Below are 14,206 nucleotides of genomic sequence, written 5' to 3'. Positions count from 1 at the left end.
GCTATTGGCCTTAATGGTAATGGGGGATGTTTATACACATTTAAGGATATGTGATAGAATTTTAATTATATACTCTAATCTTGTTGGAAAACTTTACTAGTTAAGATCCGTGTCCATGTTGGTTAAGAATTGATCTAGGTCGTAATCCACTCTTTCGTTGGGGAGAGTTATTTGGTTTGAGATTTGGGTAGTGGTTAAGAAGTTTAAACTTATTTTTATTTGGGGTTAGGACAAAAACAGCCACATAAGGATGTTTATGTGGCTGTTTTCGATCTGGATTCCTTTGTTGCAGTTTGTGACCAGTACTGATGTTTTGGAAAATGTCCATTGTTGCTCCTGTGGAAAGCTGGGTCTGAATATGTTACTCTGCCTTTTTTCAGTGTCCTTGTGTTCTTTTACTCTGAGTTTACTCTTGCTTTGTCCTATAGGTTTAGTTCAATCTCTACGTTGTGGGCAGTATACAGTGGGTCTCCAACATCCAATGGTAATTCGTTCCACAAAACCCATTGTAAGTTGAAACAAATAATACATTGATTTAGTGTTTTGTGCAGATTATTTAATAAATAGTCATAAAACACCTTAAAATAAAAACAAACAAATTAGCATTTACCTTAGACTTGAAGTGCAGAGCTGATGAAATCAGTGGTGGCATAGTTGGGGTGTTTTTTTACCACTTCTCTTAAATGCTTCCAACAAGCAATGAGTCTTCAGCTGACACTTTTTGGGTGTCTTTTTCTTCCTCTTCTTCTCCAGTGTCACTCACCGTAATTTTCTCCAACTTTTGTAGCCCCCCCTATGTTGTTAGCTCACGGCCATGAGCATCAATAAGGTCCTCCATGTTCTCTTCGCTAACTTCCAGACCCATTGATTTATCAAGAGTGACAATATCATTTGTCAAAGCACCATCATCTTGAAATCCGTCAATGTTATGGATTATTAAAGGCCAGATGTTTTTCAAGGCTGAATTTAAGCACCTGGTGGAAACATCATGCCAAGAACTTATACCCAGCCTCAACAATCCAGCATGTTGAACTTGGACTTCCAAAAACCTTTGAGGGTTACAGCATTTTCACCAGAGGTCTCTGCAAAGCAACTTTTTCGTAGTGTAGGTTTTCTTGAAGTTTGCAATCACTTGCTGATTCACTGGTTGAAGAAGAGTAGTGTTGGGTGGCAAAAATTTGACTTGAACAGTCAAATTGTGCCTCAAGAGATTGAACAAGGTTGGGATCATGGCCTGGCACATCCAGCAGGAGCAGTGCCTTCACAGGAAGCTTATTTTTCTCAAGATAACTCTTCACTGAAGGACAGTAAACTTCAAGCTCCCATTCATAGGATATATCTTCAATGAATGGGAGCTTGAAGTTTACTGTCCCAGGCCTTCTTGTTATTGTGCCAAAATGCTCCCGGCATGCCTTTGTTGTTTAAATACTCTGGGGGTGTTAGAGGGATACACAAGCAAAAAAGGCTTCAGCATGGAATCCAAAAGGCATTGGCACCCAACAGGAGAGTGGGCCTATCTTTCATAGGCTTATTCCCAGGTAAACTAGCCTCATCCTTAGTAATGTACGTTCTCCTGTGCATTCACTTCCAGAAGAGGCCGGTTTTGTCAATGCTGGTGGGGAAGATAACAAAATTAACAAAATGATTAACAAAATCCTTGTAATTCAATTTTAAAGGTCTCAGCTGCTTTTTTTTTTTTTTTTCAGTATTGGATGCCTCCCCATGCCTTTCAACACTTTTGATATTCGCCCTTTTTTGAAGTGCTTGAACTCTGCTGACTTTAAAGTCTTCAAAGTGCACAGCACTGCCACTGGTTGATGGAGCTTTGAGTTTCAGATCATAGATCTGAAACAATCGTATGGGTAGTGATGTTTTGCACGCCATGTGTTGAACAATAAAAAAGATGCTAATTGGTTGAGAACAATCGTATGAATGAGTGATGTTCCGTGCACCACGCGTCTGAAAATTTTCACCCATGTATTGTTCCAGCCATCGGTACCTGCAAATATCACTGGTCCTTAAAATAAACAGTCGTATGGAGGGTATATTGGTTCCTGAGAATATCGGATGTCAATGTCATCATAAGTCGAGGCCCCACTGTATATGGTTTTTAGCGGTGAGAGTCTTGAGAGGTGGGTGTCGAGATGGGCATTTTTAATGTCTTTTATTGTTGTGGTTTTAGTGTACCTGATAAAAATTTTGTTTTGTTTTCAATATGAGTTTATGTGGATAACCACAGTTACTGGAAGGTGTGTGTTATCTGGAAGATTTTGTTCTTGAGAGCTTGGCATTTGTGGAGGTGGTAGACCCTTTGGGACACCTATTTTTTATTTTAATATTGATATTTATTTTTGTTATGAGTGTGGTTATTATGTATATCTGAACATAAGCATTCACCTTGATTTCCATCAGCAAGTCTGCTTAACTCTGTCCTCCCCCCATAAGGCTTTGGTCTCAATGTTATTGGCAATTTATAGGAACACATACCTTTTGAAAAACAATTATGTTATATATATGCCGCTTCCGTAGCCAGGTGGGCAGGAGCAGCAGTGCGTAGCACACGCTTCTTGATTAGACCGGGGTTCGAGCCTGTGACCACCAGATACGGAGGATGCAGAAAGGTCAGGGAATGACCACCGCATATCCCCTGAGCAATATGGCCTTAGTTGCTAATGCTCCTAAAAACCAAATAACTAACTAACTAACTATTTATGTTATTTTTGTTAACCTAGTGGTCAGTATTTTGTGCAACCAGTACAGTGAGAATAAAATATAATTTTGTTCAAGGAATAGTTTTTGTGTGTACTGCTTGAATTAAGTAAATGTGAATTTCTTTGTACACCTTCATTTTGATATAGAATATCTAATTTGTGAAACATTACCTGCCAAAAACATCTGGACACCCATTTTCCTAGTCAGTTAGACTTTTGGTGACTCAGACCAATATATAAGGATTACATATGAACAAAACAATTTAGTTGTTCTTGTCATGACACAGAATGAAGTTGAACTGTGAGGGGGGGGGGGGTGGATATTACTCTGCCAGATGTTACATTGCTGACATATCAGTTTATGCAATTTCTGACAGCTGACACCATTCAAAGTTGGTGATGATGCTTTTATGAAATGAAATTATGACGATATGACCAGCATTCATTCATCAACACAAAGGAAGACCGTGGAAGCACACTTCTTTTAACCAGAGAGTACTAGGAAGGAGTATTGCAGTCTCATGAGCCATCCCTGCACATCACCAGGAGTATAAGATATCAGTAGAAGTTGTCTGTATTAAGATCAGTCTTTGTGTGGTTCTGTGAAGTGACAAGTCATACTAGACCCTATTCTGATGAACTGCACCAGGGACAAAGATCAGACTAGGTGGGTTTATGGTGTGCATCTGTTTCTTGTGGTATGGCCTAGGACAGAAATGGCAAGATGTTTGCAGTGTGTATCTCAAAAATGAGTTGAAACAAAAAATATGCCAATTTTCATATGCCACATGGAGTAAAAAAACTTACAAAAATTAGTAATCTTTATTGCTATTATGAAAAAAAGTAAATGCACTTGAACGTCTAATGAGAATTTGTTGCTGTATAATTTTTCATTCAATTAGAATCATGGTTTCACTGTAATTGTGTTCAGAATATACACTTAAAGAAATTTGTCTTCAAATATAAGAATGCCTTTTTTATAATATAAAATATTTATGGGTGTCCACATGCTTGTATATGTTCCTGTGTATTCCATTGGTTCACCTTCCCTGCCCTAGGATCTTTGGTGGTTGAGTGGGGAACTGAATGTTAATGCTTAACATTCTGGAAAATGCTGTGCACCCATAATATGGCAATTCTATGGCACAGGAGCATATTTGTTTGAACAGGATACTGTTCCATGCTGAACTACTGGTGCTGTTTAAGAATGGTTCATGGACATGTACAGAAGTTGGAATGGCCAGTGCAGAATTCTAATTTGAATGCTGTGAGATGAACTGTCTGATGTCTGATGAGGGTCAGACCAACCTGTCTCACATCAATAGCTGAATTGATCATTGTTCTGCAAGAGGCAAGATGGAGTGTGCTTGCTGCAATCTATTGTTTATTGGTTGAAAGCCTACCCAGGAGGATGGAATGTGCCATATTGTCCAAAGGACCTACACACTATGGAAGTGAGTGGTAGTGACTTACATCTGTCTAGATACTTTTTTGGAGGTTAATATAGGTTATTGAGAGTGAAAGGCAGTTATAAACAAATATTTCATATTATCTAAAATTGTTTATTGTTTAGCTGGCAAAAGACCTGCTTCATCCATCAGCAGATGAAGAGAGAAGGAAGTGCAAACTTAAAAGACTTGTCCAGCATCCAAACTCCTTTTTCATGGATGTTAAATGCCCTGGTGAGTTTTTGCTGATTTTTTTTTTTTTTTTCTTTAGAAGTTTTGTAAATGAATACTCCTCAAGCATTATAAAATCTAAATTTTAGCAGATTCTAAGGTGATAATTAACTACTTTTTGGAATCAACTCTTGGTGAAATAGAATGGGGGGAGATTAATGTGGAATACTGAGAAACTATTTTACTAATGTAACTAGCAAAGAACATTATTTGGTAAACCTATTATTTATCTTAAATTAATTTTAAGAACACACTTCTCTGTGAAAAATGATTAGGTTATTAGAATTGTAGAAGAAAATATGTTGATATTGCGTGATAGTAATTTTTATCTGCAGAGTCATCAATAAAAGATAACCAGTTTTAGTATTAGTAGTGGCAAAATTATGTAAGGAAGCATGTGCAGAATTAGCTATTAGTAAAGTGAATAAAGGTGAAATTTGCACTGTTATAAAGAATTTCAAAACTAGGAGATATAAATTCAAATTAACAGGGTAAGGAAGAGATTTTAGACCTAATTTTAAAGTTTTCTTTTAGCCAGTGAGTTGTTGATTACTGGAATAAGTTGCCTTTCTTATCTTAAATATATATATAGGGGGTCTCAAAAATACACGGCATAATTTCAGGAATGAGTTCCTCATATGTAGACAATAAAAATATTTTATATCAACATAGTTCCGGAAATGCTTGGTTTCCGAGTTTAGAAGGTCTGTCTATGACACTTAACTGTTCACATCACCTTATAGTAATTGTTCAAAATGTCCACCTTCTGCCTGAATACAGGTCTTACATTGATGTCTCATGGACTCGTGAAGACGATGCCAAATTCCCGTTGACATCGTCATACTCATTGCAGATGGTAAGGATACAGTTGGTGTTCTCGCAACACTCTCCAAATGGTTGAACGTTGTGAACAGCCAGTTGCATTGCTATTCTGCGTGTGCTGATTCCATGCAGAATAGCAATGCACAACATCCAAAATCTCCTCTACTTCAGGAGTTGTAGATCTTAGTCGTCCTCTGTCGGAGGCGATGGATACCTTCAAAAGTTTTCCTGTCTGGACATCTTCGTTCTGGAAACTGTTCGTGGTACAAATGACAAGCCTCCAGAGCATTGCCGTCCACCAAACTGTACATAAAGTGCATATCTGCTTGCTCCTGATTTGAGTACATGGTCGGAATGGAAAACCACCAGATTCTGTCAGTACCTTGTGATGAAGGAAATCACCTGCGGGAGATAAGACATTCCGGTTAATAATTCGGGAACCAAGCATTTCCAGAACTATGTTGATATAAAATATTTTTATTGTCTACATATGAGGAACTCATTCCTGAAGTTATGCCATGTATTTTTGAGACACCCTGTATATATATATATATATATATCCAATATTTTAAATTAAATAAAATAAAACATAAGCCTGTAGTATGGCAAATTATTTATTCATTTTATTATAATTTAACTTTCGTCAAAATTTAATATAATTCAATAGTAATGGGTCGATATGCTAATTTAGCAACGCCTGTGCCGCCATCTATTTTTCTTTTTTTCTTCTATATAAGCTGATTCAGCTTACAGTATGTCAGTGGTGTGGCTCTGCTCTAGAGTGCTGTCTGTTCTATAATTTATTTTTCGCTGCATAAGGACCACCGCCGTGCAAATCCTCTGCATTGGTGGATCGATCGGAGGAGGGAGGGTGAATTGGTACTTCGATCTTTTCACCATGGCGACGATTTGTATAGCGATTGAAATGCAGCGATTCCATGACCATTATTGGCCTCGTGGTCCTCTGTCGATATGGGGCATGATGGTCAGTCTATTTTATTTTAATTTATTTTGATTTTGTTATCGTTTGGTAGTTCCTTTAACCCTCTTTTGGTGATATTTCACGTCTTTCGGAACTGGTACCTCTCGGGGGGGGGGTACCGCTAAATTAATATGTAATTGGCATTATCCTAAATTTTGTATAGTTTTTGTTAATTGGAATTAAAATTCGAAATTATACAAGGGTTTCAGGGCTACTATTTATGTCTTCTTTCTTTTCGTTCGTTTGTTTATTTGGGTTATTTTTATGTTAATTTTCGCCCTACAGTTTTTGCCATACTACAGGCTTATGTTTTGTTTTATTTAATTTAAAATATTGGATGTATTTCAGCTTCATATGGAGGAATTGCATGTCGCGGCCTCTAATGAATGCTTAATTATTTATTTATTTATTCACTTTATTATAATTTAACTTATGTTAATATTTAATATAATTCAACGATAGTATATATATACACGTTTAATTGTAGATTGTTACCAATTATTGGTGTTTTTCATATATGTATTAGTGTTCATACAAATTTGTAATCAAGTTATCCTAGTTTGGTTATCTTCATTCCATATGGCCTATACATTTTGAGTTAAGATAAAAAGTATAATGCTAAATGATAATGATTTTTCATAACATTTTACTAATGAAAACATTTTATCTGTAGCCAGATAATTATTAAATCTTAATTTCTGTATAAATTTATATAATAACATAACGTATTGCATTACACCACGTGGCCGTCAATCCCCTCATCATCATCATCAGCCATTTTCAATCCACTGCAGGATGAACGCCTCTCCAGCAACTTTCCAGTTCCTTCTGTTTTGAGCACTGGCCATCCATTTACTACTCAAAAACTCATGAATTTCATCTATCCATCTCTGCCTTTGTCTTCCAGGTTTTCTTCTAGCTCCTCGTGGGTACCATTCTGTTATTTTCTTAGTCCATCTGTCATCATGTCTTCGAGCTATGTGTCCTGCCCAGGACCATTTTAGTTCTTTAGTTTTGATAAGAATGTCCTTTACTTGAGTTTGCTGCCTAATACATGTGTTTCTCTTCTTATCTAACAGTCTGATTCCCAATATAATTCGTTCCATTCTTCGCTGTGTAGTTCTTAGCTTCTCTTCCATTCTTTTGGTGAGTGCCCAAGTTTCACTTCCATAAATCATGGTGGGGAGTATACATTGATTCATTATTTTACGTTTCAGACAAACTGGGATATTGCTCTTCAGTATGTGACTATATTTCCTGAATGCTACCATCCAAAATTTATTCTTCTCTTGACTTCCAGCCATTTATCATTATTACAGCTAATAACTTGTCCCAGATAAGTATATGACTCCACCTTTTCAATTACTGCTCCTTCAATCAATATTTCCCTTTCCGTGGCATACTTGTTCATCATTACTTTTGTTTTAGCCATATTCATCTTTAGCCCAAAATCCTTACTAACTGTGCATAACTGATTAAGATTTTCCTCTGGTTTTTTGGGATCGTGGCTTATGACCACAATGTCATCTGCAAATCGTAAATGGTTTAGGTACTCTCCGTTCACATTGACTCCTTTCTGCGACCAGTCTAATCTTCTGAAAGCTTCCTCAAGGGCAGCAGTAAACAGCTTCGGAGATATTGTGTCTCGTTGTTGAACTCCTTTCTCGATTTTAAATTTGCTACCATCTTTGTCTAGTCCAATAAAGGATGTAGCACTCTCATATATTTTCTTCAAAATCATAATATATGGAGTATCTATGCCTTGTCTTTCTAGTGCCCGAAACATTGCCTTATGCTGTATGGAGTCAAATGCCTTTTCATAATCCACAAATGCCAGGCATAATGGTGTTTTATATTCATTTGCTTTCTCCATTAGCTGTGATATTATGTGAAGGTGATCCATAGTTGAGAATCCTGTCCTAAAGCCAGCTTGCTCTTTCGGTTGATTCTCATCAAGTATTCTTTCTAATCTGTTAGTAATGACCCTTTGAACAACTTGTAGATATGGGATAACAAGCTAATTGGTCTATAATTTCCAATTTCTGATTTATCTCCTTTCTTATGCAGCAAAACTATGATTGCATTATTCCACTGCTGAGGCATCACACCTTTTCTAATGCACTTTGTGAAGAGCCTTGCCAGTTTTTGTGTTATGTCTCTTCCTCCCAATTTTAACAACTCTAAAGTAACTTCCCTACTTCAATCCCCTACTTCAATGCAATACGTTATATTATTATATAAATTTGTACAGTCTTTAAGATTTAGTATTATTATATAAATTTATACAGAAATTAAGATTTAATAATTATCTGGCTACAGATAAAATGTTTTCATTAGTAAAATGTTAATGAAAAATCATTATCATTTAGCATTATACTTTTTATCTTAACTCAAAATGTATAGGCCATATGGAATGAAGATAACCAAACTAGGATAACTTGATTACAAATTTGTATAAACACTAATACTTATATGAAAAACACCAATAATCGGTAACAATCTACAATTAATGTACAATTGGCCTATGGCAAAAATACAATGGCATTAACACAGCACAGAAGAACTCGCAAATCTAAAAGAATACATACATCTAAACATAATAACCACATTACACACACACACACACACACACACACACACACACACACACACACACACACACACACACACACACACACACACACACACACACACACACACACACACAATGAATATTGTTGCATGCACCCAGAACCTCTCTCAGGCTTCTGGACTATTTGAAAGAGAGCAGTCAGGTTACTTAAGGACCCATCTCTTGTAAATTCTTTCCATTCTTTCTCTCAAACTTTTTCTGTTGCATGCCTTTTCTATTTACATGGGTACCATTCTTTTGACTTGGTATGTATAAATTCCCCTTCTCTGTCTTACAAACAGTCCGAATACATGCAGCAACCAGTCTGCATCCATTTACTGTTCGATTCTGTTTTCTGGAATTACCTTCTTTTATATATATTTCCTGAAAGTTATCAACTTCAAAAGTCTGTTGTCGACAAGTATCTTCTGTCTTAACCTCTAACCTACTCGCAGTATTATCTTTCATATAATCTCAAAACTGTTTTCATCTGCTGTGTGACCACATCTAGACACTGTAATGCCCCTTGCCACTCAGGTTAAAACGACCAGTTTGTTGCTTATCTGATGCTTGAATCCAAGGGAATCTCCCCAGAATATAAATCTTAGCTTACTAAATTCATTTTTCATCTATTCTATCATTGTCCTTAATAGAATGAATGCACTAAGTGCTTAATGGAGAATGGCTTTAAAGTACCTCATGGCTCAATGTATTTTCATCCTTATGCTATATATTTGACCCAACACCGAACCCCCCCCCCAGGGTTGGGCCCATTGTTTTGTATATTTATCAATGATATTGATGAAGGTATACCGGGCTTAATGTTCGAGGTGGCCCATCTCCACTGCTCAGAGAACTCCATAATCAGACTGCACAATTACCTCAAGGTCTTTTTCATTCTCTACCACCCTGAATGTTGTAGAGAATGAAAGTAACCCCAGAGAAACATACCAACTGAGTACACTCAGGGTGGTAGAGAATGAAAAAGATCTGGGGGTAATTGCGCAGTCAGATATGAAGTTCTCTGAGCAGTGGAGATGGGCTGCCAGAGCAGGTCAAGGAGGTGATTATCAATTTGTATAAGGCAGTGGTCAGGCCACACCTTGAGTACTGCATACAGGACTGAAGGTCCCATTTTAGGAAGGATGTAGAGTTGCTAGAACGAGTACAGAGAAGGACAACAAGATTGGTGAGGAGAACGAAGGGGTGCTTGCTCTTACCAAGAAAGGCTTAAATTCTGCAAATTTCAACATCTGGAGTCTAGGACACCTGCAAGGTGATCTGATTGAAGTGTATAAAGCCTTGAATGTGTTTAGTAGGCCCAATACTGATGAGATTTTTCCTCTTGCTCAGATTATGAACCTGAGGGGGCATAAATTCAAATTGAAGGACAGTTATAGAATAGAGGTTTGGAAATTTGCCTTTAGCCAGCGGGTGGTTGATTGCTGGAACAAATTTCCATCTGCCATGGAAGTTGATAGCTTAAATAAATTCAAGGAAGAATTGGACAAAATGTTCAGAGTGAATGGTTGTTTGAAATGGGAATTTTTTTTTTTTTTTTTTTTGGCTGATTCTTTATAAGCTTGGTTTCTATCATCAATGTCTCTACTAATGCTAATTTCATCTTGATTGAATGCAGGAAACTTCTCAGTCTGCAATAAACCCTTTCTTGAAATTAAAACTGTTACCTTTCTACCAAAATCTCATTTGTCATTTTCCTTTAAGGACACTGATTACTCACTGGAAACAGTTCCAGGTAGATCTCAACTTTACGAGTTAATTTGTTCCTAGCGTAAGCTCATAAAGTGGAGACTCATTTCCCATAGACATAATGTTAAAAACAGGGATTGCGTTCTCAACAATGAAAAAACAATGATTTTTTTTTTATCCAAAATAATGAAAACATAGTCTTTAAAATCATGTAAATTATAATAATAAAGAAATTATTTGTCATACAAACGTTAGTGTTTATTCTTCTTCATCATTGACTGATGATGATGATGAAGAAGAATGAGATCACGTTTGCTTATGATCTCATATTCTGTTTCCAATGTTATTCATCTTCGCTATTTCTTTTTATTAATATCACCCTCTGTAGTATTACTTCATAACTTGAAATAAGACAAGACAGTGGAAATTAAGAGCAACACAATCACTATTTGTAATGTCAGTGTGGTAACTGCTTTATGTTATGTGAATCAGTGAGATGCTCTCATTTGTCTGAACGAGTACCAGTAGCTATACAGTACTACACTAGTACGAATAGCTATACAGTACTACACTAGTAATGTAGTATTGTGTAGCTGTGTGTGTGGCTTGAAATGCCATGTTTATGAATGTTTGTCATTTATTTATTTCAATTAATGTTCATATTTTCAATTTTGATGATACTTTATACTTGAAATAAAGAACTCGTAAAGCAGAAACTACCTGTATGTGTGATATTATTTGTGTCACTGCAGATGACCAGATCGATTGTTCCTGCTCTCAGTATTCTCTGTTACATGCTTATACAGATAAAGCAAGTTGATTCAGAATATTTAGTGCCTCTGTAGACGAGGTCAGGAGCGGGAGTGCAGTAGCACGTTCTTTGAGTAGACTGGGGTTAAAGCTCCTAATTGCTAAATACAGTCGATCTGCCATCCCACACTGGACCAGCATAGCAGATTATGGTCCATTTCCCTCAGCATAAATCGTTGAGGAGGCTTCCATCCTGCAGTGGGTTGATAATGGTTGAAGTTTACCTTTTTTTTTTCCACCTCAGGTCCAATTGCCAATCCATGGAAAATGTCAATTGATAGTAAATCAAATTTTCCATGAGGCACTCAGGCTTAAATTAGAAACCCTTATCATATCTATCACTGTTGTGTGGTCCATAGTACACCTGTACTCTCACCTTTCCTTCACACAAACTGTTTCTGAAAGTTCTAAATCAGAGTATGATCCTGCTGAATTCAAGCAGTTTCTCATCAGAAGTATAACTTTCTCTCTCCTCCCTTCATGTACATATATGTTCTGAAATGAAACTCATCACATACTCAATATTTTGCCTTCATTCATTTTATTAATCCCTTTCAGAGCCTTGTGAACCTCGGTTAGGTCCCTTGTAAGGTGCCAGGTTGCCAAGCATGTATCCCACATATTCGAAGTCTTTCTTTGTATGGTCACCCTTTTTGCCAATCTCACTTTGTAAGTTGTTCAACTTTGGACCCTTTAAAGAAGCTAAGAATCTTTTTTTAGATGATGTCTCCATACTTGGTCATGGTATTCCAAGTGTGGTCTTGGTTTTCTCATACAGGCTATTGTTTGATAAATCATTGATAGGACACTGCTTTCCTGGCTGCCTGTTTACACTCTCCAGAGAATCTCATCTGTCTATATCATAACTCCCAAATCCCCAGCCTCTTGTGAGAGGTTACTGTATAAGTTGGAACATAGTTGGGAATTACTGGCGAGATTCTAAGAGAATCTTTCCAGTAATTCCCAAGGGTATGGCTGCAGGGCAGAGCATAGTGATTAATAGATAGCCATCCCCTTGAAGTCTTCCTCTACTGTTTTTAATTCAACTTCACCAACTGTGTGAGTTATTAAGATCTTGCATTTTGCTACATTAAAGATAGCTACAACTTTCCTGGCCATTCTTGAAGTCTGTTTGAGTCATCCCAAAGGAGCACTAATTGGCCCTGATCATTAATGACTCTTCTAATCTTTGTCATCTCCCTTCATTGACATTATTCGTGAAAATTTCCAATTTTCACAAATGATGTCAGAAGTGAGGTTCCACAAAGATTGGTTCTTGGACCAAAAACCAATCCTTGGGAACCCCACTTCTGAATTACACCAATCTGAAGAATATCTGTTAATCACTATGCTCTGCCCTGCAGCCATCCCCTTGGGAATTACTGGAAAGATTCTCTTGGAATCTTGCCAGTAATTCCCAACCATGTTCCAACTTATACAGTAACCTTTCACAAGAGGCTGGGCTTTGCTACAGTTTAAAACTGTCAAAATTGTTCCCTACCTCCAACTCATGGGTCACCGTGTTAAAATAGCTTACCTCTTCAGTTAAACATGATTTTGCCTTAATAAAACCACGTTGTGTCTTTTAGATAGTTTTGAAAATCAAACCTTTAGAAAAGCCTTACACCTTTCAGCTTCAGTTGTATTTCCATACAAAGGCAAAATTGAATAAGTTCTGGATTTCTGATTTACAAGTTGCCAAATCGAATCAAATGATACATCAATAGATGTAGAGGATATTACTGCATCAAAAAAGTAATAAACAATAGGTTATTTTTATTTTTTTGTTTTTTAATTATAATCTGATTTTGAATAAATCATTAGCTTGAAACAGATTCAGTCACCTCATTAAGGGCAATTTTTGTATAAAAGTACAATAACATAGCAACAAATAATTGTAGTACTTATGTAAGGGGTTTTTTTTTTTTTTTTTTGTTTTTTTTCCACAATGGAGTTAGCAAAAATACTATGCACTATATGTATTCCAGAAGTCTGATGTTTTTTTCCTCCCCAAATTTGTTATTTGTCCTGGATGGCACATTAGTAAAACAAAAAAGGCCAGCCACCCTGTCCTAGATTTTGCTCATGTTTGGCATAAAGGCCTTTTAAACTAGTTTCCATCACTTATGATTTGCTTTCCACATTTTGTAATTTGGTAGCCAGTTTTCTCTTTAACTGTTCTCACTGGAAGTAAAAGCAGAACTGGCTTTCTCTCTCCTAACTTGTCAACTGATAATGGTGCCCAAGGTTCAGTTTTTTCATACACTCTTTTCCTCATATGTTAATGACCTTTCAGTAACTGGCTACCTCTCCACAGTTTTGCCTAATAGCACACTATGTTCTAGTTTCCAGTTTAAGAAACTGCTCTGCAAGCAGCTTCTTGGACATCCACTGCCAATTACTTAAATGCCAGTCTTGTGTTAATTCTGCAGTGAAGTGATGAAAACTTAGTTAACTTCAATCTTGAAACTCAGTCCTGTGTGCCTTTTTCACAAAAAAAGTCTTCTGCTCCTGTATTTATCTTTGATAATATTCAGATTTCTGGACAAGATTACACATCTTTATTCAGGATTCTCCTGACTTCTAATCTCTCTTTACATAAACATCACAAATATTGCTTCCTCAGTATCAGAAAAACAGGATTTGTTTTTTCTCTCTGCATTACCTTTCTTCTAAACAGTTGTGACTGTAAAATTTTAAATCCACCCCACCATGGAATTTTGTCCTCATATGTAGGTGGTGTTTTCCTCTTCTGTATTAATTGACATCTGTATTAATTCTTTATTGACATCCACTGCCAGTGAGTGTAAGAAAACATAGTTATGCAGTCCTTCTGTAACTCAGACCTGTGTTATTTTTCTAAAAAATGTTGCTCCCTTAG

At 36.6% G+C, this 14,206-nt stretch overlaps 1 protein-coding gene across 1 annotated transcript in view; it reads left to right on the top strand.

Annotated features, from left to right (window-relative positions):
* RpS27 (ribosomal protein S27) overlaps positions 1 to 14,206 on the top strand; it is a 63,048-nt gene that overhangs the window by 21,902 nt on the left and 26,940 nt on the right. Inside the window, exon 2 of the mRNA XM_090381772.1 lies at positions 4,285 to 4,393. Within this exon, the coding sequence (XP_090237898.1) occupies positions 4,285 to 4,393 (109 nt within the window). The remainder of the gene's footprint in view (positions 1 to 4,284; positions 4,394 to 14,206) is intronic.

This window comes from Mastigoproctus giganteus, chromosome 9, assembly GCF_048544385.1.
Source record: "Mastigoproctus giganteus isolate SK-2022 chromosome 9, ASM4854438v1, whole genome shotgun sequence".
NCBI classification, from domain to species: domain Eukaryota; kingdom Metazoa; phylum Arthropoda; class Arachnida; order Uropygi; family Thelyphonidae; genus Mastigoproctus; species Mastigoproctus giganteus.
This window is presented reverse-complemented; position numbering and strand designations above follow the sequence as displayed.